Source organism: Porites lutea, chromosome 12, assembly GCF_958299795.1.
Source record: "Porites lutea chromosome 12, jaPorLute2.1, whole genome shotgun sequence".
Taxonomy (NCBI): domain Eukaryota; kingdom Metazoa; phylum Cnidaria; class Anthozoa; order Scleractinia; family Poritidae; genus Porites; species Porites lutea.
In genome coordinates, this window is record NC_133212.1 from 24,092,867 (window position 1) to 24,117,619 (window position 24,753).

Here is a 24,753-nt window from a genome sequence, read left to right on the forward strand (position 1 = left end):
GGTTCAAAACGAGCTCAATAAGATATTTATTATATCTCTGGGTTTCAGAAACTGCAAGGAAATCAAGGGAATCGGCAGTTGATGATCCATACGCGTCATATCATATCATATATCAATATCGAGCGCTAAACAGGAGCGACCTCAAAATCATGGCTTACACTGTAAAGTAGCTTCAAAAACACTCGTTTTAAAACATAGTCCAGAACTACATAAACAAGTAACTTTGCAGTATTTTTCTGCCACTGTTTGGGGCCAAAACAAACTTTTGAATTAACCGTTCCGTACAGTGAAATATGATCAAATACAAATCGATCCCTAAACTGACCAATCAAAATCCGTTTCCTTTCTGAGAGATGTAAAAACGTTAGGTATTTTTACTCGTTTTCTCGTCAACTCGTAAAAATACTAATTATTTCAATATTTTATACCTGAATATATTCCTTTACTGGATCAGCTGCAAAAGTGTCACACGTATCTAAACGAAAAAAAAAGAAAACAGATTCGTTGTCAGCAAATAGGATAGCAAAATGAAGAGGATAATGCCGGACCGTTAAGAAGTGACTCTGTCCAGTAGAGATAATCGTATCTATAAAACAGTAAACAGATCGAGGAAGAGAAAAAAGAAAACGAGCCCGAAAGAGAGAAGAAACCATGGGGATTTTACAAGGAGATCAATCAATGACTTTCTCTATCCACTGAATTTTCCATTAGTGGAGTGTTAAAGACCAATGCGTTTTTCAGATCTTATTTATCGGAAATTGACTCTTGGAAACCCACCATCATATTCATCAAATGACAAGGAATCGTAATCTGTGGAATCCTCGGAGACTGCTGAAAAGAAGTAAGAGCACAATTTTATACAGTATTGAGTACAACGGGAGAGCTATAAGGCGCGGGCAGAACAATTCCTAACGCTGTAATCGTTTTCATTTTTTTAGATGATCATGCAGCTTTAGCTTTTCAAACGTTTGACCGAGATAATGAAATTCATTCAAAGAAAACAAAAATAATAAAAGCAGTTACATGTTTGCTGTAAATACACTTCGTGTTTCTAAATCAGATACTTTTAATCTTGGTAAGCTTGTCTGCGATAGTAATGGCTAATGCACTAGAGGCAAGGCTAGGTGCGCGTATTGAATGCCAATAAGACCAATAACCACTGATTACAACCTCACTTCGCCAAGTAGCAAGCGAGTTTTTGGCGAGAAATAACGTGAGAAAATAGCTAGTGGAAGAACGCATCATACATAAAAACCCTGCCTGACTTTCACGTTTAACATTGCAAGTGCAGAAAAGCCGAGTTTCTATCTTGATTAAGGAAAAAGCGTTAGCTCAAACATGATTAATTCGTGTAAGACAAGTACCATCAATCGGAAGCTTACCGGTTATGGAATCGTATATTTCCTCGTAGTCAGAAACCTTTTCCAGTAGAGATAATGAGGGGAAAATAAAGATTAATGGAAATGTTAGTCAGTCACATATATAGTGCTCACTAAGTCAATCAATCAACCAAGACTATCTTTGTCAAGGGTATGACACAATAACAGTTACACTAATTAACTTGGAGCCTAACTGAAAAGAACACAGGAAAAAAAACAGATGCCCTTTTAAATCACGTAAAGGATGGATAAGGAAGTAAATTACTCACGGAGCTTTCACGCACAATTTGCTGTATTCCTAGGGGCGGTAGATCTGACCTTGGCTCACTATTTCCTAAGAGACAGCATATTAGTGGCAAAGGGTTAATTCGACAATAGAAACGCCTGTGTGAGAAAGGTGTTTTTGACTCTTTTGACTTTTTTAACTCTCTCTGTTCATCCCATGACTAATAATAATAATAATAATAATAATAATAATAATAATAATAATAATAATAATAATAATAAGTGCCCTTTTGGGGTCAGCAAGGAAAGTGTAGGAGATTTAGACCAGGGAGCAATACTACTACTACTACTACTGCTGCTGCTGCTGCTACTGCCACTGCTACTGCTACTACTCCTCCTACTCCTCCTACTGCTACTCCTACTGCTACTGCTACTGCTATTGCTACTGCTACTACTACTAATAACATCATAATAATTAAGATTAAGATGCGTCCTGAAAGTTTTTCAAGTTATCTTCGCCCTAAAACATTTAACAAAATATGAAGCTTCGTTACTGACAGCTTGGGCCGAATAAACCAACATAGCGAGATATTCCTTTATTTCTGGGTGGTTTAAATCAGACTAATAGCATTGAAAGAAGAGCAGAAACAAACACAAATGAATATAGGCTCCTGAAACAAAAAACAAAAAGCAAATACAAAGATAAATATATATACATATATATTATATAAAAACAGAACAGAGCACGTATTGTACCAGTATAAAGATGGTTCATTTCCTCGAGCCTTTCTCTCACGTCAGATAAATTGAGACGCTTGATTATCTGCCATTCACAACACTTTTTTATCAGCTCAAATTCTTTATCTTGGAAACACTCTTCTTTTTGCACGATTTCTTGAAACTCAACAACCTTATAAGAAAAACAACTGAAGATTACTCCATTAAAGCAACACATCACGTGAAAGTTTCTATTATTTCGTATCCCTTTCCAAAACAAGGTACACTGCCATCCCGTTAATGCGTCCATTCATAGCTGGTCGCATCTACTACAGTCTAACTTTTGAAAAAAAATGTTCGTTACACTAAATAGTCAGATGATCGTACAAATTGAGTAGATGTAAGGCGGCGATCTCCTTAAATTCAAGACGCCTGGAACTAACTTGAGAGTCTCCCCAGAGTAATGAAATCAGTGTAACTTAAGGCAAAGTTCGGGCGTCAAATATGAGCAGTTACTATCTCTTGACAATACTTCGAAGATTTTCATTTGGCCAGTTTTTTTTCCCGCAAACATGAGCAAAGAAGAGATATAGAAATTTCAATTCTATATGTAACTGACTTACGCGATTACGAACGTCCTCATCTGTTGATAAGTTTCTGAATGGGGTGCACCCAAATGTTAGCACCTCGTACGTAAGCACTCCGAAGGCCCAAATATCAGAGGCGGTGGAGTAGCGACCAACAGTTAAGCATTCAGGCGCTTTCCACCTAATTGGGAGATCATCGTCGTTGAATAAGCTTATAAAGTCAGGAAGATCGGCTGAGCAATAACCGTCCAAAGTATCTATGAAGAGTTAACAGATAAAAGTTTGGTCACTGTTGATGGAACAGGTGTCAGGGTTGGCAGCAGAAATCACTTTAGAAGAGTCCTGCTCGTTATAAAGGTTTTTCAAGTTATAAATATTTTTTTGGACAATATGAATTTCAGAGTGTTATAACCGAGTATGCAAGTATTTGCTGTCTAAGCAAATACTTACTCGTTGGAACAAAACAGTTAATTTCAAAGTTCATTAAGTTTACCTAAGCCAGTAAGCTTTTTCATGGCATGTAGACCACTTAATTTGCAGACACAGTTGTCCCCAACGAGAACATTTTCAGCCATGACGGCACGATGAACGAATCCCAATTTTTCCAGGTGTAATAAGGCATTCGTTATGCCCTTCAGCATCAAAAGAAGCTGGTTTGATCGAAGCGTTAATCGGTGGTCTTCCCTTGAGTTTTGAACAAACTCCAACAAGTTTCCAAATCTTTCAAATTCGGTGATTACATGGTAGGGCAAACTTTGAGTGTCGTAGGCAAGTAGAACAGGGAAGTTTGAGTGCTTAGATGCATTTAGTCGCCTCATGTTGTAGGCTTCTTGGATAAGTCGCTCTCTGGCCTTAAATTCAGGATTATCTTCCAAAAGATGCTTCTTTTTTACATTCAGGATTTTGATGGCTACCTACAGCAAAATATAATATACTTAAAAAATTGCAAAATCCCTATGGACTAGTCCCTGTACTTTAAACTTGAACGGCTGAGATTAACCATAAACGTTTATTCGGGTACATTAAGCATTGCTTCGTTCTGCAAATCGGCGTTCTCTATCAGATTTTTCGCCATGGCAGCTGCACACCATGAAGTAAGAATGCCTCCCAACAATTGTGTCACACGGAAACCCTTGCACAATGTAGCACGCAAGTTTTACTTTTTCCAACGATCTTAAAGTTTTGCAACACATGTTTATTTCATGGTGAGTTACACGTCTTTTTTAGCTTGTCTTGCAATGTCCCAATAGATTTGCTATATACAATATACACAGATAAGTAATGACTGGCACATCGACCTATTTGTCCGGACCAGGTGGATCTTTTATTCGTGAACATAAATTGATTTGCAAATCAGTTGCTGTCAACAATGAAGGTGACTACTTCGTAGTATGTACTAGGTATTATCTTAAGTCCGTACCTTTTTTCCCTGGAACTCGCCATGGTTGACAAAAGAATCCGTTTTTTGGCTGATAGTAGTTGCGTTTATCTCCAACCTCTGCGTTCTATAAGCCAAGCATAACTGTTTTGTCTGCTGGTCTGCCGGAAGAGAGTCCTCTAAATTTTTGTTCTTGTTGGAAAAGTGAAGCAGAAAAGTTCTAGTTTCGTTGTCAGGGCAGAAAAGGACCTCTGAACACATCTGCTCCACTAACAATCTGCATTCAGGTCTTTTCTGCACTTTTTCATTCCTAAGGATGTTTGCTAGACAGCCACCAGCTTCTGTTCTTAATTCTTCCCAAACATAAAATAACAAAACAACGACAAAAACAAAAATTATTGAGCTTCTTACATTCTAGTATCGTTGCTCGCAAAGAAGGATTGATACTAGTCAGTACATTTCCTCGTTGATTCGTGCCTATTCCTCCCCCCCGCCCCCCGTTCTTAACTCGTGACATCGTGATTAAGAAAAAGTTTATTTAAAACCGGACAAGTGAGCAGTTTCTGTAGCCGTTCAATTAAATCCTGATATATTGGCTGAGATGATAACACTCACAGTAACTTGATAAAATGTCAAACAAATATTGTTTGGAAATTCGTATGACGAGATTCGCACACATAATTCCTTCATAAATATTCATCTGCAGTAAACAACTTTAATGTCAAGAGTTTACCTTTCGTAACGTTGTTTTGAGTGATATCTGCAAGGATTGACGACGCTAGCAAGCAAAACTTCCACCGCTCTTGGGCTCCACCATCTCTATTAAAGTAAGCTTCAACAATCAATCTTATGAGCTTCATAGCTAGTCTTTCGGTCTCCAATTGTGGGACAGGACGCTCGCTGTGCACCTAAAAGAAATAGACCGTACTATGTAAGGGCCATTTTTTTGTGGTTTAATTGACGCTGGGCTTGCAAATATAGAATAATGGATCAGTGCACGCAGAAAGCTTGGAAAGCTTGACTAAACGTACGTTTTCAAAACTAACATACTAGAAACGTAGCCGAAAGCACTTCTAGTTTCTTGCATCTTGCAAGAAAGAGTGAAGTTACTCTATTCAGTTTTTATTGAAGTTTAAGTTTTTTCTCGACTTACTTTATATAAAATAACTCACAAACCTTTCCATAGAGATGAATTAAGATGTAGTGCAGGTCCACGCCACGTCCAAGTTTTTGAAGGATCTCCAAATTCCTTGATTCCATGTTTGAACTTTTACAGAATTGTTGGCATTCTTCTAAGCCCCTTACTATTGTACCTGTTATTGTATTGTCGTGTTGTTTTAAGAGATACGAAATTGTATCAATAATTATTTCCAATGAGTAGCGAAATCGATCCTTCTTTTTAACCTCTTTGCGCCGTTGCTTTATAACCTCTTGAACCTTTTTCAGATCATCGATTGGCAAGGTAACTGCCCTTTCTTGCTGCAACAAAAGCAAGGACAAAATACGGCTATACACGAAAAGTTTGAGGTTTTGTTCCCCATGTTCGTCGTTTTGAAACATCTCATTTTGTGAGAAAATCGAAGACCTCATTACTTTTTCTACAACCAACAAGCTTTCTGCGCCCCTCTCAAAATTGTCTCTGCAGATCAGGTGAAGGAGGAGATTTAGACAGTTTCTAACGACAATCCCGCTGTTTGCGCTGCGGCTAATTTTTGCCAGATTCTTGTAAACTTCTCCTTTACTGGAAACACTTTTATCCCAGGATGTTTCAAGATGCGGAAGAATCTTTTGCAGAATAAAGCTTTCTCTTTGTTTCATGACAATGTCACCAGTCTTGTCCATCTCTTGGATGAACACATCTAGATCTTGAAAGAACGATTCGATTGACCACTCGAATTCCTCGTCTCCTGTAAGAATGATACACATCCACGTTATGTTAAACCATAGTTAATTGAGTGGAATGGTTATGAAACCCGTCAGAATCCTTTGTTATATGTTTTTGTGGACCTGAAAGTGCACAACGTTCAAAAGAATTACTATCATTTTGATTGTATTGACCAATAAAAACGTTGCATTAATTTATTCCGTAACAATTTGCCAACAGAAAACAAAGGATTGTGCACTTTCAGGGTGCTTCCAACATAAACTGTAGCACTGTTGTTTTTATCATTGATGTTTGCCGCTTTTCATAACCAGTCTCCTCTAATAACTATGGTTAAACGTATAATCGAAAAATAGGAACAGACACAAAGTGTAAAAACAACAGGCGAACGAGAAGAAAAGAGAAAGAGGATAATGATTTAAAAAGTAGCCTTATGGATCCTAGGCCATGTTAGTATATTGTCATTAATAAATAATGATCAACTGTAGAAATTCTGAAGAAATAATGGCAGTAAATTCAGCTCGCTTTAAAATTTGAGTTAAACTTTTTCGACTGATGATTTAATTTTGACTATTAACCTCACAAGGCCTTATTCTCTGATGTTATCAACGATACAAAATTGCGTAGAAGATAACAACTGGGACTCCAAAAGGTGGTCATTAAAAAACAAGGGAATCATTATCTATTAACGAAGTAATAAACTAAGAAACCCGGCTATGACTGGACGGTTTTGTCGCTAGCGGGGCATTGAAGAGGGGCTGTAATAGGAACATTTTTTTTTCACGGCAGGTTTCCAGAGTATAAGCTTTGCCTTTACACCGTGATTATACTCTGGAGAATACATTACATTTTCGAGTGACAAAACAATATTTTACGAACGAGCGCAGCGAGTGAGTAAAATATTGTTTTTGCACGAGAAAATAAAATTCATATCTTCAAGCCGCCGTGTAATGTTTTTTTTATTATAAAGAAAAAAAGAGATCGACAAAATAATAGAGGGAAATTACCGAAATTGCGTCATCGATAAACTCACGTGTGAGATTATGGATCTGGGTCTCGGATGTAGTTTTTATGAATTTTACGAGTGGTATATTCTCTAGTAAAACACTCGTGTCTATATAATAAAATGCAAAATATGTCAAATTACTTTTGTTAGTGACGATGCCTTTCCTGGCTCGAGCTTTCCACGGTGCCTTTTCATCCTGAAACAAAGGCTCCGAATGGCGCCTATAGACGCAGTAGGACCCATGGATTTGCTCTCTCTCATACTCTGTTTCTTGCTGCTCTCTGTCATATGCTGCATCTCCTACACCGGTTAAAGTTTCTGTCTGCGGCGATGTTGCGTTAGCACTGTTTTCACCTCCAGGAACTTGAATTTTTGCTGAACGAGAACCATAAGCAAAATAGCCGCTGACGTTAGAAACATTAAGATTATTGATGACCTTTTTCCGCCTGACCACCTTAGTCTTGGGTGTATAATTCTCTACAGCAGAATAGAAAACAAAATTTTCAGCAATATTTGTGAACATTTTCACTCCAGTGGATTTTAAATATGTACTATATAATAATTAATAATTTAATCTGTTCAACGACATGATTACTGGGTCAGACCTCCTGAAGCTACGCCAACGATTCAGGCCTTGCAATGACAAGACCGGCACAAAGAAAAGTGGTTAAAGCACCTGACAACCGCGGCGAGAGGTCCTGACCGGTATAAACACATTTCCACTCATTCTTTTGTTGATTGCTTCCTGTTCCTAAATTTTTATTAGTATTATGCTCAATTGAGCAGTCCTACCTAATAACCGTTCTTGGAAGTTCAGAAAAAGCGCCGCATTCTTGAACAAAGTTGTTGTGTTGAAAATCTTTACGGTTGAAAAGCGCGTTGGGCTCTGATAAGCCGCACTTTGTAAGAGTATAAATTGTGCCATTTAGTACGGTTGGATAAGGCGAACGAGATTGTACTCACCAGAGGCCTCCGAGGAAGTTGTTGAAGTCAGTGTGTCAGTCGAACCTTTAAAGAAGAGTAACAAAAACAATAACAAATTAGCTATTAATGACAACATCAGATAACCAAAACAAAAGGGGCCAAGGTTTTTGCGCTCAGTGCAAGTAAGACAAGTAAAGCTATTAAGGATGATAATATAGGGTGGTTTGGATTAACACGCGACAAGAAATTGCAGTATTAATAAACGTAAAGGAGTCTGATATCTCGCAAATACGTGTACCTTATTCGTTGTCAGTATTGTTTCCGCGTATTAAATTAATTATTTTTCAATTTGATGGGGCGTGCGGCCCTAATTATTTTAGCGAAAGCCATGCCCCCCCCCCCCGGGATTAAAATGTGTCAAAATGAAATAAATAAATAATAAATACTGGTAAAGAGTCGTTACACTTTGTAAAACAATCAATTGAACGCGTTTGGGTACTGGGTTCCACTTCTTTCAGTCGGAGGATTAAGGCGTTTATTAAAGAGGGGCGTCTAATACAAACTTAAAAGCGTTTTAATTAATATTAGACAAGAGGTGCTTATTTGAGTAGGGGCGTCAATCAGATAATTTGCGTTACATATACTGTGTAAATATATTGATTCTTTACGAAAGTGAAAAGCAGCAGTGACTGGAGTTAGAATAGTTAATTATTTTATTTTTATTTTACTTTATTAGCTTCGCCAAAAAAAAAAACAACAACAAACCAACAAATATACAAACACACCGCAACAGCTGTGGCCAATTACAGCGGGCCTGGATCATATAATAAAAAAAATAGAAGCAAGAAATATTACGTCAAGTCTTAGTTATTTAAGTTTGGCAAAGGTCTTGCCTCAACAAAGAAGCCATACGTCATTACTGACCCCGGATTTTATCCCTATCCAATAATGATTTGTAATTTTGCATTGTCAAACTTTCGTTTTTAATGGTAAAGACATGTTGTAGCAGCAACTAAAGGTTTAAAGACAGCCGGAGAGAAAATCTCAATTAAAGAACCACAATGCAATGGAAGATGGTCTGCATGGATACCAATAAACAGGAACTAGTTAAGAATCCGTACACTACAGAGCTTGAACAATTTAACAATGATTTAAATAAATCTGCTTTGTTCTCTTGACTATGTTGTTCGGAATAATGTGAGACAATCTATTTTAGCAACTGTTTAAAAATAACACGAAAGGAATAGTTGCTGAACCGAAAAGAATCTGGTGAGGTTTCTCTTTCGAACGTTTGGTTCCTATATTTAAAGAAACGACTCAATTAAACCACTTCGATTGCAAACAAAGTACTTCACTATTCCTGACCAACAAATATGTTCACAGAATGCAAAAGCATCGCCCTAACAAATACGATTGCACAACATAAATTATAACAAATTACTTAGTTTGCTAACCGTATTCATCTGAAGCCATATCAACAGGTTGTAAGACCTCGTATAAAAATTAAATTGGGCGAGCCGAGGAAAGCTCAGCCGTCCAGCATAATGCTACTAAAGGGAAATCGAATTCCTCCCTCCTTTTGAGGGCAGTGAGTGTCGGGTAATACCCGACTCGGTCTTTTTAGGAATTCACGTCATGAGGAAATGAACATTGAGAAACAGAGTTTGATGGCTCAGTGAGGACAGTGCTAGACTATATATTTTCAATTAAAAAACTGAAATGATTTTCTCATTTAAGGTACATCTCCATTTATATTGGAGATGTTTTTAGAGCCGACATTTCACACGCAAACAAACTAAGCTTAAGAAGACTACAATAGTATTACTCAAGGTCTGGATTAGATTCGTGGATATAAATAACCTTCCTTATTGCCTTATCATCACTGTTACCGAATACAATGTCAAATATGTAAATCATTGTTTACCGAGATAAATTAACTCCAATGGTACTAATTAGCAGTGGCAACGAAACGAATCATCGAATTATATGCGTTTATGTAAGCTTATCAAAAATGATGGAGACGTCTTTGTACTTAAACAGTAGTTAGATAAAGCATGCCAATTATTTATTTATTTATTATTTATTTATTTATTTATATTCTAAATAAAATAAAGACAGTGGACATCGATATTTCTGAATCGACAGCTGAACTGCATGAACTGACACAAGGCCACTGCGGAGGAGAGAGTATCCACAACGAATAATCGCCGAATACGCACTAAACTATCAATCTTTCTTGTACTTATTCACATTGTACATGTGTATAAATTGAACTGGACACTTATATACTGGAAGGTGAAAGGATCATTAATGAAATACGTTGAGAATTAAACCAGCCCTTGGCGAAGCTTCTAGAAAAAAAAATCCACAGTACGCAACTGGCAAATTTGCTTCTACCCCCGGGCTTCTACCAAAACTTTTTCAGTTGGTTGCTCATTTACGTCATACTAGCTACCTAATTTGTTAGCAAAGATCAGACAGGAACAAAAGTGGGATATTTCCCGCCCCGGTTCTTAGACGTTATGTTAAAATATTTTTGTTAATTGAAATTTCAAACAGATCTTAGACATTGGACGCACAGTTCTTTGTTCTATTAAAAGTTAGCTGTGACAAAGCTCGACAAACACTCCCCGGATTCGGACCAAATCGGCGTTCTTGCTCCGAGCTGCTTATTCATTCACGTCTATCGTCACTTTAAGAAAGCGTCCGGCTTCGCCAAAAGCAAATTCTCGTATAGAGGGGAAAAGGATGAAGAGAAAAATGAAAAAGGAGTGAATTCAAACTTTTGATTGTGGTTACTCAAGTTTTGAAGGAAACTGTGTCAACTTACGTTCTCATTTTTACCGTTTAAATTCAACAAATATCGAGTGTGTAATTCTAAACTGCCGATAAACTTTGCCCGAGTCCAGGAAAAATGTAGCCTGCGAGAGCATCCGGTATTTTTGGCTTTAGCTTCTGGAGGGAGAGAAGCGACGACCGGAAATACGTCTGAGGTTTCAGGCCCGAAGCAGGGGGAGGGGCAGGGGGGCTTGAGCCCCCCCCCCCCCCCCTTAGAAATTTTCAGAATTGAGTTAAATTCTGCTACAAAAGTGGAATTTTTCTACTAAAATGGACAGCTGTCAATGGAAGCTAAAGTTTCAAAGTATTGTCGATCATAGTAAGATTATGTACTGTTGTTCTTCTGTGCAAATTGGAATTGTGTAAATGAACGAAATCGTATTTTTTCTCTGCCAAAAAGAACCAGCAGCTTTAAAATCTGCTTATTAAGCATCAAATTATTCAGAAGCAAAATGGATCGAAATGCACCAATGACAATCCCACCTAAACCACCTCATGACGTTGTATGTTCACAAGGACATAACCAAGAGAGAATGAGCTCATTCTCATTCTCTCTCTTGACAGAACAGATTCTCTGACCCTTGCAGACGTAGCTAATGACTTCGTCGGGGAGAAAGAAAACCGAAAGCAATTGTTTGGCAAATTTTCTGTGAACGATATCTCAAACAAGTTCTCTATTTCGTCAAAGTCAACACAAACGGAAAATTAGAGACAAGAACAAAAGGTATTGTAGACAAATGTAGTGATCTGACATGTACCAAGAAGTATGCTTTAACCAAGGGACCGAAACGGGCGCGGGGAGTTAATGTGGGTCACTCGCTCAGCCCCCCCCCCCCCCTCCTTCAGTCATATGTTATGCCTGCTACGGGCCTGGGTTTGCAGGCAAGGAAAAATGATACGCCATCCATCTTACAAGAAAATGTAGAAATAGTTTAATTTAAGACTATCATAGAAAGAAAACGAAACTACCGAGATATTACGGAGATATTTCTTAGCCTTTTTCCAGCCAAATAGGTCTGATTTTAAAACTGTCAGTCTCGTAGAAGTGTCAATTTAACAATCCATTCTTTACGAAGCGGATAGAATAATGGCTACCCTACTTAAAAAGAGAATAAAAACTGATCAAGAGGTCACATATTTGACTTCATGAGTTGTATTTTTTTTTCTCCAAACCGGGAACCCCCTTATGTAAGTAAAGCTTTGACACAATAAGCTGGAAGTAATTCCTGCACAGCTTCGTAGTAAATTTTATCAATGGAACTCATTTTATGGATTTCACAACAAACTGTACAAAAAAACGTTACAAAAACATGATATGAAACGTGACGAGGCGAAAACGGAGCTGAGATGGAATACAATAAAATATTCAAAGACAGTCGTTACTTCGTCCACCTGGGCATGGATAAGTACAGCTGGGGTCAGCTAGAGGCCCTTTTTTCTATTTAATGTGGTAGCTAATAGCTCTTTCTGTCTCACTAGACAATGGGTGCACTTTTTTCATCGTTGTAACGCAGTACCGATGGTAGCTGAAAAGTCAATCCTTGGTTTACAACTCTCTCTGCATTTGCTACACACAAAAGCTTTCAACTGCTTCTCCTTTCATTTAAGGCAAAACTAGAAAATAGTCACAAGACAAACTCCAGTAATTCGTTCATGCTCATTTTCTTTGTTTGTTTATTTTCATCCAGTTTACATATTTAGATTTACAATGTAAATGGAATTGCGAAGGAGAAGAAAAAAATTCTTTGGGATCTCCGTTTTAAGCCATAAAGTTCCACGTAAATAAAAGGTCCGGCTTGTATTAAAACCGATCTAGACGGCGGTATTGGAAAAAAAAATCAATAAAAACACGTACACCCAGCACAAACGAGGCAGATGGAGTTGTTGGAAGATGGTGGAAGCAACACGTTGCTCAAACTATCCTTGAACGACAAGTCCTCTTCTTTGAAGCTTTCCGCAGGAATCCACCATGGTGATACTGGGTATGCAGCTTGGTGAGCAGGTAGAACGCTGCATTTGGTTCCTTCTTTTCTCTCTGATGACGTCATACTGAGGCTTTGAAATGACGTCACGCTGACGTCACGAAACGGCGTCAAATTGAAGTCATAAGTCAAGGTATTGGGTGCGTCACAATGTGGTGTAGGAACACTTTCTTTCAATCTATCGGAGTCCTTTCTGAAACGCTTCTTTCTTCTCATAAAACTGCCTCCTTCAAACATGTGCGCGCTGCGAGGATGAAGACACCAATAATGTCCGTTACTGGGGTTGTTTGGATCTCGGTAGGTCTTCTCAAAACAGTCGTTTAATGAAAGGTTGTGACGGATCGAGTTTTTCCATCCTTTTGCGGGACAATTGACACCATAATATGCAAACCGTTTTTGGATATACTCGATAATGCCGCGTAACGTTTGGCGTCGATTAGGCGACTCCAAAATGGCCAGAACTATCAAGGAAATATAAGAATACGGCGGTTTCCCCCTCTTTCTATCAGCTTTGTCTCTTCCTTTTTCATAAGGTTTTTCGTAGGTATTTTTCGTTCTTTTGATGGCCTTCATCGTTAACTTATCTGAAGCCCGTTTCATGGTCAACTCTGCTGTAGGTTTGTAAGGTGTAAGCAAACACTTTAACGAGTTCGTACAGTCCATAACTGAGAAAACTGGTTGAATAATAAGCTGTTTAAAAGACGAGAGGTTCATTTCCTTTTAAACTTACCAACGACTCGACGTACAATGGACATTAATTTTTCTTAATGAAAAAAACAGTAAGTGTGAAGTAAAATTTACCGACACTAATTTCACAGTCATGAAATCCATGAGAAAACTTTTTCCTTCAGCATATTGAATGTGTGTGATCGTGTTCATTAAAAACGTCTTAATGAACAAAACAAGTAATGTTATGACCAAACCCTCTGGAAAAATACTATATTCTGGACGGCAGTGTTCAAATGAGAACAAACGCATTGAAGCCAAGTGTTCATAGAATCACTGAAGGTTCGGTAATATTAATGTACAATTTCCCGAACAGAATGACCTTTCTAAATGCTCTGTGTTATTAATTATCTGCAATTATTGATAAATAACCTGAATATTAGAATTTTCTTGTGTAACTAACATTCAGTTCAAGAAATCTCCCCATGGGCCTCCTTTTAACTGAAACTGAAATCTTCAATAGCAGTCTGACATGCCGTTTTGCCTTCAGTTTTCTTAATACACTGTTTGAATAACACAACATCAGGGTGACAGTTTGATTTACGAACCAGGCAGTGTTTTGACAGCCTAAACAAAACTGACAGGGATATGATTGTATGTTCTAGATCAAATTCGAGTCTGGAATTACTCAGAGAGAATTAGTTTTCAAGAAGAGTTTACTTAATTAAGGCTAAAAATCTCGCTATAACGCAACAACTCAAGAGTACAGACAAGAACGAGTTATAATATACTGGGTGCAAAAGAAATACTTAAATTAAAATGAGGCAACACATGTATATACTGATTCTGATGACGGTGCCAGTAAAAGGAAATAACAATAACAATGAAAGCTAAATGAGTATTCGTAAAAATAACTATAAATTTTAAAGTTTCAATCAATTGTAATCCAAATAAAAGTCTTTTAGCTTTGCAGGCTGCTGCTAGAAATTTATTTCGTCATTTACAGGTGTCCTTAATGCATTTAAATAAATATCAAATATTTACTTAAACACAGCAAGAATAATTTGTGATTTTATTCAAAAATCATTAAATGTGTTATGAAAACGGTTGCATTTAAATTTTTGTGTGTACAGTTTAAGCAAAGGTTTACAGATTTAAATAAGTTAACTCTTTGTTTGACGTCAAGAAAACATCTCTATCGGAAAATATAATCGTTCTTGGGAAGCTAAAGGCTGCTCAAAATATGAACATTCGTGAACTTAAAAATGCGAAAGAAAATAGGTTCTAAAACAAAACAGAATAAATGAGTAATTAATACTTCATGCGGTGTTCTATGTGAATGGAGCAGTCTGATACATTTCAGTGCTTTTGAAAATGTACTGTAGTTTAATATATGATAGTAATTTTTATTAATAAATAAACTAAATGCAAACAGAAAAACTGCTATTGAGTACACAAAAGTGTAGTAAAGATAAACAGATGTTGGAGTCCCTAGAACTCCTTTGTCCTAATTGTTTTAAGTTAAGCGATATTATCAATATTTTATCATTTCTTTTCGTTTCCTTTAAATAATGTTTTGGTGCATATTTAATTTTTAGAAGGCTGTTTTTAACTCAACCAAAAGCTCGTTGATATTTAAGAAATAGAGGGGATATATCCGTTCCCTTAATTTTGCTAAATAATATAACACAGAAAGAAAAAAGTCGGTCTAAAAGTCTTATAAGTTTTTATAGGAAAACTGAGAAATTTATTATTATCGTGGGAAATTACATTTAGAGCACTTGTGTTCTTTCGCTAATATTTACATTTTGCATTTTACAAAACAACAGCTAACAGTGATAGTTTTTAAAGTAAATAAATTAGTCCCAACTTGGGGGTCTGGACTAGGCTGAGATACACTGTTTTCTCTGTGTAGTTTTTTTTTCCGAAATAAAACGTATACGCCTATAAGAGAAAAGTCTATTTCAAAAAGGACTTGAGATATATAATGTTATTTGAGTTTTAAAAAGTAATTCTGTGATAAAAGGTGAGTAATTGTTTAAAACATGATTTCAGTTTGGCATTTATCGACCATCAAGTGTAAGAGAAACGCCGTAAACGCGATAACAGCAAGCATCATGCAACCCAGCACAAACTCGCATATAAGAAAAATGTATTGGTTCGTAGCAAAAAAGGATATGTCATTTTGTTTGGCGTTTGATTCGTTAAGTACAGGGAAAAAAAGCAAACAGTATGTGGTATAGAATTGACAACAAAGGACTACAACCTCAGTGAACTTTGCTGTAAGAAATAAAAATATTAAGTTATTATATCAATTATAATGTTTCCAGGAACTTAGTCATAGTAAATTTTGCACTTGAACAAAATGGAAATCAGAAACAGTCGATTTACAATGCAATGACAGTGCATGTTACGAGTTTTGCAATTGTTAACATTCAGATAAAGAAGAAAAGAAAAAGGAAAATACCTTTTGTCTATGAGACGTGATATGTAGAATTCTTAATGTGCATTGTTTGTGCAATCTTTTGGTAATATTTAGGCATTAAGCAGTTTTGGTAACCGAAATGTACAACACCCATTGAAAAGCAACACTTAAAACCTAAACATTCTGAGGTTTGACGATTAAACTCCATGATCTGCAATAATAATATTGGGTAATACAAGACCATTTGTTCGAATGCCTTCTTGAAAGAACAAAAAACGATAGAAAAAATTAGTCTTTATTACGCCCGTATGGTTCTTCAACTAAACCAACTAAGGAACCGGATAAAATATCTATGTTCGGCAGGAGTCAATAAAGCAATTGCTTGATCTCCAAACTATTACGCAAAGATCATCCTTATATTTCCCCTTCTCAATAATTCTACTGCCTATAGTAATAGGAATAAAGACAAGAAAATGATGGAAAAGTATCTTTAAATAAATACTTTAACCATACGTACATGAATCATTTATTTACGCAATGCAACTGGGATTTCATCCACAGGAAAATGGCCGCCTGCAAGCGCGTTGACTCTTCATTTTTCGAGATGTGTTCGGGTGCCGGTGCGTAAAGTAGAAGAGAGCCATCTTTTATGTACAGTCTGTCTTTTATATTCGCTTCGCTTACGCATTGTATTTAGGTGTACAGCTGATGGCTTTGTGGAATACAGTAAATGTGTGGCGGGCCATTCAGACTTCCTGAATTGAGAAACGTTGTATGAAAGTTAAAGCCATTTAAACAGAAATAAACGTCCCACTCAAGTCGGCTTGGTTCATTGCTAAAGAAGTTTGTTTTGTTTTTCGCAACCCAAACCGTAATTACTAATTTTGAATATCCTCTTTTGTTAATATCCTTAACATTTATCCTTAACAAATATCGGGTGTATCGAACGTGATGCGCATTGATGAGTAAATAAGTGTGTAATTGTCTCTTTGCGAACTTTCAATTTTTTTTTCGGAAGCTTTTGAGCAATTGCAACAAGAATTGGTTACTCGCGTAAAGCTGACAGATAACGCTGATTGCTTAATGAGTCTTTTTTTGTTTACTTTTCATCTTCGTCAAACGATAAATGGCTAAACTTAAGGTTTGGAAAACATCTGTAGTGCCGGCAGGTTTTGGTCGCATTATAAAGATACATTTTTATTACAAACACTTGCCCACAGAGGAAAAATAACAAATACACTGAAATAATTTAAGAAGCTTATTAGTTGGGGCTTGTGAAATGCTTCGTGGTGGAAAATAATTTCTTCGGTACTGAGAATAAAGGACAACTTCCTCCGGTTCATATTGCAATTTATTTTCAAGAACCCTGGCTTATTGAGAGATTTTTCTGACCATATTGTTTGGCAATCAACCCATTACTATTTACATAACTCACTAAATTTTGGCTGCATACAGACAGTTCAGATTAATACCGTGTATATTGAATGTTCTTTACCAGTAAAAAGTATACGATAGCTACTAGACGAGGAAACTCAAATGAGAAAGAATCTAACAATTCGTTAAACAGAGTTTCAATATTTTTCTAGCAACTATTACAGAACAACAAATCTGCTTTGGTAATATTAGGTCTCTTATACCCGCACGTTTATTACTTAACCACTTTTTTCCCTATTATCAGTGAATACTCTTTCAGTTGCCTTCCTATTAGACTATTAGACAAAATCGGAAATTTTTAATAAAGTGAATATTGTAAAGGATCCTAGCATATACATAAGTGCTTAGAATTCACCCTTTGAGTAACTAAGTTACACAAAGACTAACATAACCACGTAAACGTCCCCTGCTAGACTAGTAGGTAAGACCATGCACATATACACACGTACACATACAGCAGATATACTACATTTCAGTGAGGGATCAGAATTTTTTTATATGACTAAAATTACTTTAAAAATTAATTCTAATTTTTTGAAGAATTCTATTCAAAATTTGGTCGTAACACCGCCAATGGAAGAAACGTCTCTGTACAAATACCATAGCACATACTTTCCGCTCAGTGTCCTCTGTTAACTGCTACCGTTTAGCAGCCAGTTGACTACAGTACGCACAATAAGAACTCGAGGAAACAATACACGGTCTTACAGCAGTGCTATTGTAGGGCGAGCGCACGGAAGAGCAACATGGCGGCAAAGGAGGACTTCTTTTGCTGGGCGGTGGTGAACATTCCTCGTCACGGTCCGAGCCGATGATACTCGCAATAGAAAACTTAACGGGCCTTTCTCTCTCTCGAACAGGTTCACTTGGTCTGGGCAAAGGTGGCGGCAAACAAGACAAATAACTGGGAATAGGGAAATGGGTATACAGTGGTGGTCTCCATCCTGATGAATCCATGCAGTTCCAATAGTATGGAAAACCAAAGGCACTCACAGTTCCCTCCGGAGGCCGAGGGCGCTTGAATCTCTTTCTTCGTCTCAGAAAACTGCCGTTGTCAAACATACCCTCGCTGGCGGGATCTAGTGTCCAATAATTTCCTTTACCTGGATTCCCCGGTTCTCGAGGCATCTTCATGAAGCAATCGTTGAGCGAGAGGTTATGTCTGATCGAGTTCTGCCAAGATGGAAACTTCTCACGGTAATACGGAAAACGACGTTTGATGAAGTCACAAATCTCACTGAGAGTGAGTTTTCTCTGTGGTGACTGCAATATCGCCATTGTTATGAGGGCGATGTAGGAATAAGGCGGCTTTGACATTGAGGAATGCCTTTTGTTTTCAATCGCTTGATTCTGTTGGGTTCCACTTTCATCTTGTTTTGCATCTTCTTCATCCTGCTGTTTTTCTACGAGAACATCTTCCTCTTCGCCACTTGTTTCTTCAAAGCGTTCAATCTCTACAGTTTTTTCACTATCGTGTTTGTAAACATTTTCTTGTAAAAGAAAAGCCATCGAGGCACGAGTACGAACCTTCTAAACTTGGCACGGAATCCTGACGATATGATATGCTGCACCGAAAATTCTCCTGACACCAAGTGGGTTTACTCTACGAAAGGTGACGAAGGAATGATGTGTTTTCAGTCGGCAAAGGTTGTTTGAATAAGTCAAAGTATACAGGGGCCACCCACCTGGACAGTCAGTAACCACTTATAACAACCGCTCTCCCTGAGGCTACCGGCGATTTATTCACACATTAGCATCAAAAAGGTTTATTCTGCTACATCCTATGTAATAATTACCTCATTAAGGTGGTGTTCTTTGTAATTAGTCAGTATAAAAACTTTCTCTTTGGTCGGTAAACTTAAACAGGAAGAAACGCCACCGTTTATCAGTGGTTTTAAGCAATTGATTCCGAGACAACACTGGTTATTTGTATCAAAATCACGGAATTTAAAGTCATGTTTTTGGGTATTCTCGTGCATTGCTATCCACACCAACGTTATGAAGAATTTTACCCTTGGTGTCAAATTAGCGCAAACAAATTTTATAAGGCGAGTCAGTCCAAATCTATTTCAAATTATTCACAGATGTCGCGAGTCATTTACTTAGCAATATCAGATAAGGCTATTGAAAGTCAAGTTAAAAGCCCTAACGTCATAGAGAGATGAGCGGAAATTGGGAGGAAAATCGTGAAGACAATTTCAATAGCACAATTAATAGGATAGATGTTGTAACCATACGTTAAACAGCGCTATCAATTCTTGTTTGATTTTCATTTTGCTAAGAGCACTTTTGTTTACAATATACTTCTGAGATAAGATGTATTATTATGTCTTGCCAGGGTAAATAAACACAGAGACTCCTCTCGGCCAAATTAGCTTGAGCAGTAAAATAAGAAACCCCAAAAAGCCACGCGAAAAGAAGACGTAGAAAACAGGCTGTTTGAAAACCTCAGAAGAGGTCTATGAAACAAGGAGTTTTCCACACGCAAAAATCTTTGAAAAGAAAAAAAGATGATAATCCTGGTATGCGCAGCCTATCTGAGTTGAGATCGTTTTGAGGGCTTAACTTAACCGTTTGCAAACATAAAACGTGATAACCCAAAACACGCCGCGGAAGTGTGCCGTTTCTTTTTCACCCCACAAAGATATCGATTAAAATATCTCTGGAATTATTACATGGTTTTGTGTTTTCTTTTCCTTGAGGGACCATCTTTTTTTCTAATTCGCCAAAAATAACTATTTATAGAAGGAAACCCTGTTAATGCAAAAGTCGAGAGCACTGAAAAACAACTTTTTACTGGTAATCTACACACCGAGAGTTTTTCATTCAAATTTAGCAATATTTCTTTTTTCCCCATTCGAGGCTTGCTAAGTATTATTTAGTTTCGTTTCAGTTATTTTTATTACATAAAGATATATGTCTGACCAAGCGATTGTTTTAACTTGGAAGCTATATACACTGTAAAAACATGAAAGGTGATATTTTAAAAGGTTTCGCCCGGCAGTGCATCCGAATTATCCTGTCGACAGAAATCTCTTGCATGCGTTTATAAACCCTAAGCTGTCGTAAAAAATTACCTCCATGTCTTTGATGAAACGCTCTTCTATTTTAGCCACAGTAGGGAAGACAAAATTATGTCGTTTTATTTGAATTTCTGGGTTACAATTGTCGGAAACTTCAAGCGTCTTTAAGCGGACGTGTTAGGATAGCATTTACGTCTGTATACACTTCTTTAGTGCCACGCGAGTCCAAGAAAGTTTTTTTACAATGACCTCTTAAATATACTGCCGTTTTAGAGTTTTGACAAACTCGGACCTTTTCTTTTGCCCAAATTTTAAGAACAAGCAGCATATTCTGATTAAGTTGAAAGCAATTTTATCTAATAAATTTTAATGTTTAGGGTATGTCTAAGTTAGATGTATCATTCGACGCAAATTGTAAGCAAGTAGGGAATAACAAAATCAAATTAAAGTGAGTAATTTTAATATATTGTTTTTTGTTCCCAATAGCTGTTGTTTTGGCCTCTAAAACTTTCGCAAACGTGAAGGGTATAATTTAAACAAATAAATCAAGTAAGTGCCAGTATTTGCGTTTGATTACACTAAATGAAAATTAAGACTCACTGTTCTAACTTCACCGAGAATCAATTTGAAATTTAATTAACTCTTTTTGTCGCGAACGAAGCTGGCTTTTAAAATTTGAGAAGTGTGAAAGACAATCCATGCAATGGGTCAACAATTTAGTGACAACCTCAACAGTTTTGTTTGCTACTTCACTTCACAATTATTAATTTCTCAAACTAAATGATTGTAAAGACCATACGTTTTTTAGGGTTTAATTTCCTTTCATATTTTCCGAAATATACAAACAATAATCAAACAAAACCCGACTATGTGGGAATCGATGAGGAATATTTATATTGATCAAAAACAGAGATAAATCCGGAACTTTCTCTGGTATATGTTTATGAGGGAATAAAACGCAGTAAAAGCTCTTTTACATTTACTTCTTCACTTGGAACCAATGAGACTTTGATATAGAAAGAATAATGTAGTCTTTTTAAAGAAAGCTAATTCGAGTAAAATTAATCTAAGTAGTGATGAAATTATCCTCTCAAAGGTTTCTAATTTTGTTAGAGTTTTGTTGATGATTCGTGCGACAAAAAAACTGTAACACCTGTCAGATCTTGAGTATGCTAATTGTAGTTTATTTCATTTCCACTCTTGTCCGTTCATTAAAAGTTATCAAGTTGAATAAAAAGCTTTAACAATTCATCACTCCCTGTTGTGTTCCGCGAGCTTTTGAGGTGAATTTCATTATTTTTTGGTTGCTCCCACAGGAAATTATATTATAGACAGTAGAAGACGATTTGCGAAATGACATAACTGGGCAAGAGAGAAAGGATTGATGCGCAGACCTTTCTTTCATTTTTTTTCCTAAACGAAATAATCGATTATCGTTGCGACGATAAAAGACAAAACTCACGTAATAAAAAGATCAAATAAATAAGACAATGCTTCAATAGACATTCTGATCAAAATTCGTCACGTTAAACGAATCCTGTACTGAGGAATACTTAAGACTCCTAAAATTGGCGGAAAACGCAAAATTTCTGGAGGAAAGGTACGCATGGCCTGAGGTTTATCTTACTTGGTAATATCGCTTTCTGTGTTTTTCATGTATACTTGTACTTACGTAATTAAACCAGATAGTGAAATAAATGTTTTGTTCACAATGGGTGGAGTTATGTCTCACTCTTCACCTGTCAAAACAATTAGGATCATTCAAGGCTCTAAATGGGGTTTCTAACTTGACGAAATGCTTCAAACAAATAATAAAAATTTGTTAATTGAAATTCAGGCACGTGTAATGAAACATTTTTTGTTGTTAATCGGTATCTCAAGCATATAGTATCTTTTACTTATGTACTGTGTAAGGTAACAGACATTCCCAGATACCAAAAAGCTTTCAAAAACTGAATTCAATTCTTTTCTTACTTAATGTTATATATTTTGGAAAACGAACCAGTCTGAATTAAAATACTACTTTTCACTCGGATTCATCCAAATACTCAAAGGTTGAAACAATTGTGCAACATCGCAAACTAAACCACAGAATAGTGCGGTATTGTGTTCTAGGTCTTTATTCAGCTGGACATGAACGGCTTACAAACTTTAAAATGAACAGAGGCCCTGTACAATGCGATAAACAGTACTGAAGGAAGCAAAATCCATCCACAGAATCAAACAATAATATAAACTTCTACATCTAGTGGTCTGAGACAGTGCCACAGCCAACATTGTGGTTTTACCATTTGATCCAGTGATTCAAAAGCTAAAATCGCAACGCAACAAGCATTACTCAGCAGGCGGCCTTCTTCGGATGTGTTCACTTTAGTTTTTCATCCACCTCCTCTAAAAATAAAACGGCCTTCTACAACACCATCAACTGCGTATCAAGGAAGAGTACGTTGTAGCTGAGGTTAGTCTGCGGACTAGCAGAGTAGTTCAAATTTAGCGTTTCATTTACACTTTCGAAGAGTTAAGGTAGGTCACTTTTTCAGTCGTGTATCCTTATAGAAAAGCAATGTTCTTTCGTAACCAGTAAACAGACCTATAGTACTAAGTCAGCTAGCATGCATTCAGTACCGAGTATTGACAAAGCGCTCCTCGACCGGGGAAATACTAGTTTTCAATCAATTCTTGAAAAGAATCATTATGGATATTTTTTCACTCTTGAACAACAATGAGCGTATCATTGACAATTTCCTTTCAAATATACAGCAAAGTATATCGACAGTCAGCCAGTGTTTGTTAGGCTTTAAATAATGGGAAAGAAAAAAGAACCTAGTTTCATCTACTTTTTTTCTTTATGAGAGAAATTTAAGAAAACTGACGCATTGAAGCTAGTTAAAAACCTCTCACTCACATTCAGGGACCGATCATCGGTACTTTTTAGTTTGTTTTTTTTTTTTCTGAGTGACTGAAAAATTACTGCTCCTGAATGCAGATGTCGAATTGCTGCTACCTTTGCAAGGTTGGGAATAGGAAAAATCAAATGACGTCTTCGACATTTGAAATTTCAGGCTCCAGTTGTTCAAACGTTTGATAGCACTATCCACCGGATAAATCGCTATCCATGCAGTGGACAAGTATTAGGGAAACCAATTGCGCTATCCACTGGATAAATCCGGCTATCAAGGGGATAAGTATTAGGGACTGAATTGCGCTATCCAGTGAATAGAGATTTATCCAGTAAATCGCGTTATCCGGCACCTTTCGAACAACTGGGCCCAGCTGTACTTTACGTATGCACACATAGGAACAATTTTTAAAGACCGGATCGCTTCGGAAAAGTAAATAGTGTTGCAAGTAAGCCACAACAGTATCATTCTACTGGGAAACGAGTGCTTGTAGCAGAATAGTACAGAATAGGATAGATAAACAGATTTAGAAGAACATGCTAGTATAGGCGAAACTAGAACCAAAACGTTCGAGAATCAAAACAAAGATTTCGGCAGACCTTTAAAAAATTTTGCTCTTAATTTTATCATGAGCAGAAGAAACGAAAAAGTGATAAAGAAAAATACAAAGTAGCTTTATTCGATCGCGTTAACTTTTGACGCCAGAAAGCACGTATTGTGGCTATTCTCGCTTAGTTGGTATCAGAACATGACCACAAAACCAGGGCTGGCTGCCTGATGAATAATTCCCTTAAGCAGTAAATTACTTGTTAAGGCGAATAATTGATATTATAGGCGATACGATGATAGCCCTGCAACACCGCGTAATCGGCAAATTAATGTCTTAGTACTCGATTTAATTACTCTTTTCGCCACAAACCAATGCACATATGTCATTTCATGAAAGTGAAAAAGGTTTATCCGATAAACGAGCAGAATCGGCTTTGATTCATTATCGTGATTGTTATATGATGGTGTAACCTTAATCCAATTTCAAAATTGCCTAACTTGTTTCATGCGGAATATCTTTATTAATACATAAACTGTCTGTTAAAACACATGTTTTGCACATGCAACTGTCCTTTGTTAAAATTCTACAGCTATAAAGTAGTAGCTAAAGGCTATGAATATAAGACACCTCTCTTATTGCATTCAGATATCGGCCCTTGAGTGAAATATGTCTAACTCTCATCCAAATATCAGCCCCCATTGATGGTTTTATTTAATTTATTGAAATTACGCACATGAGCGGTCGTAGGATATATGTTTAGATTAATCGCTTCCGTCTGCGAAACAAGATTTTTTTTACAACGAAAAACACGGTGATGTGATCTTTCTTCATAAACTT

General features: G+C 36.8%; 2 protein-coding genes across 2 annotated transcripts; both read right to left on the reverse strand.

The window, feature by feature from the left end:
* Nucleotides 1-1,207: 1,207 nt before the first annotated feature.
* LOC140953924 (uncharacterized) lies at nucleotides 1,208-13,581 on the reverse strand. Its single transcript, XM_073403300.1, has 10 exons — nucleotides 12,792-13,581; nucleotides 8,138-8,182; nucleotides 7,316-7,651; nucleotides 5,463-6,193; nucleotides 5,020-5,194; nucleotides 4,329-4,639; nucleotides 3,402-3,822; nucleotides 2,945-3,165; nucleotides 2,361-2,514; nucleotides 1,208-1,713 (listed from the first exon to the last, which is right to left on the reverse strand). The coding sequence occupies exons 1-10, from the start codon at nucleotides 13,579-13,581 to the stop codon at nucleotides 1,613-1,615; spliced, it is 3,285 nt and encodes a 1,094-aa protein (XP_073259401.1). The 3' UTR covers nucleotides 1,208-1,612.
* A 3,688-nt stretch (nucleotides 13,582-17,269) lies between these two features.
* On the reverse strand, nucleotides 17,270-19,212 carry LOC140921280 (uncharacterized). The gene has a single exon (XM_073371268.1). The coding sequence runs from the start codon at nucleotides 18,950-18,952 to the stop codon at nucleotides 18,083-18,085; it is 870 nt and encodes a 289-aa protein (XP_073227369.1). The 5' UTR covers nucleotides 18,953-19,212; the 3' UTR covers nucleotides 17,270-18,082.
* Between the last annotated feature and the right edge of the window lie 5,541 nt (nucleotides 19,213-24,753).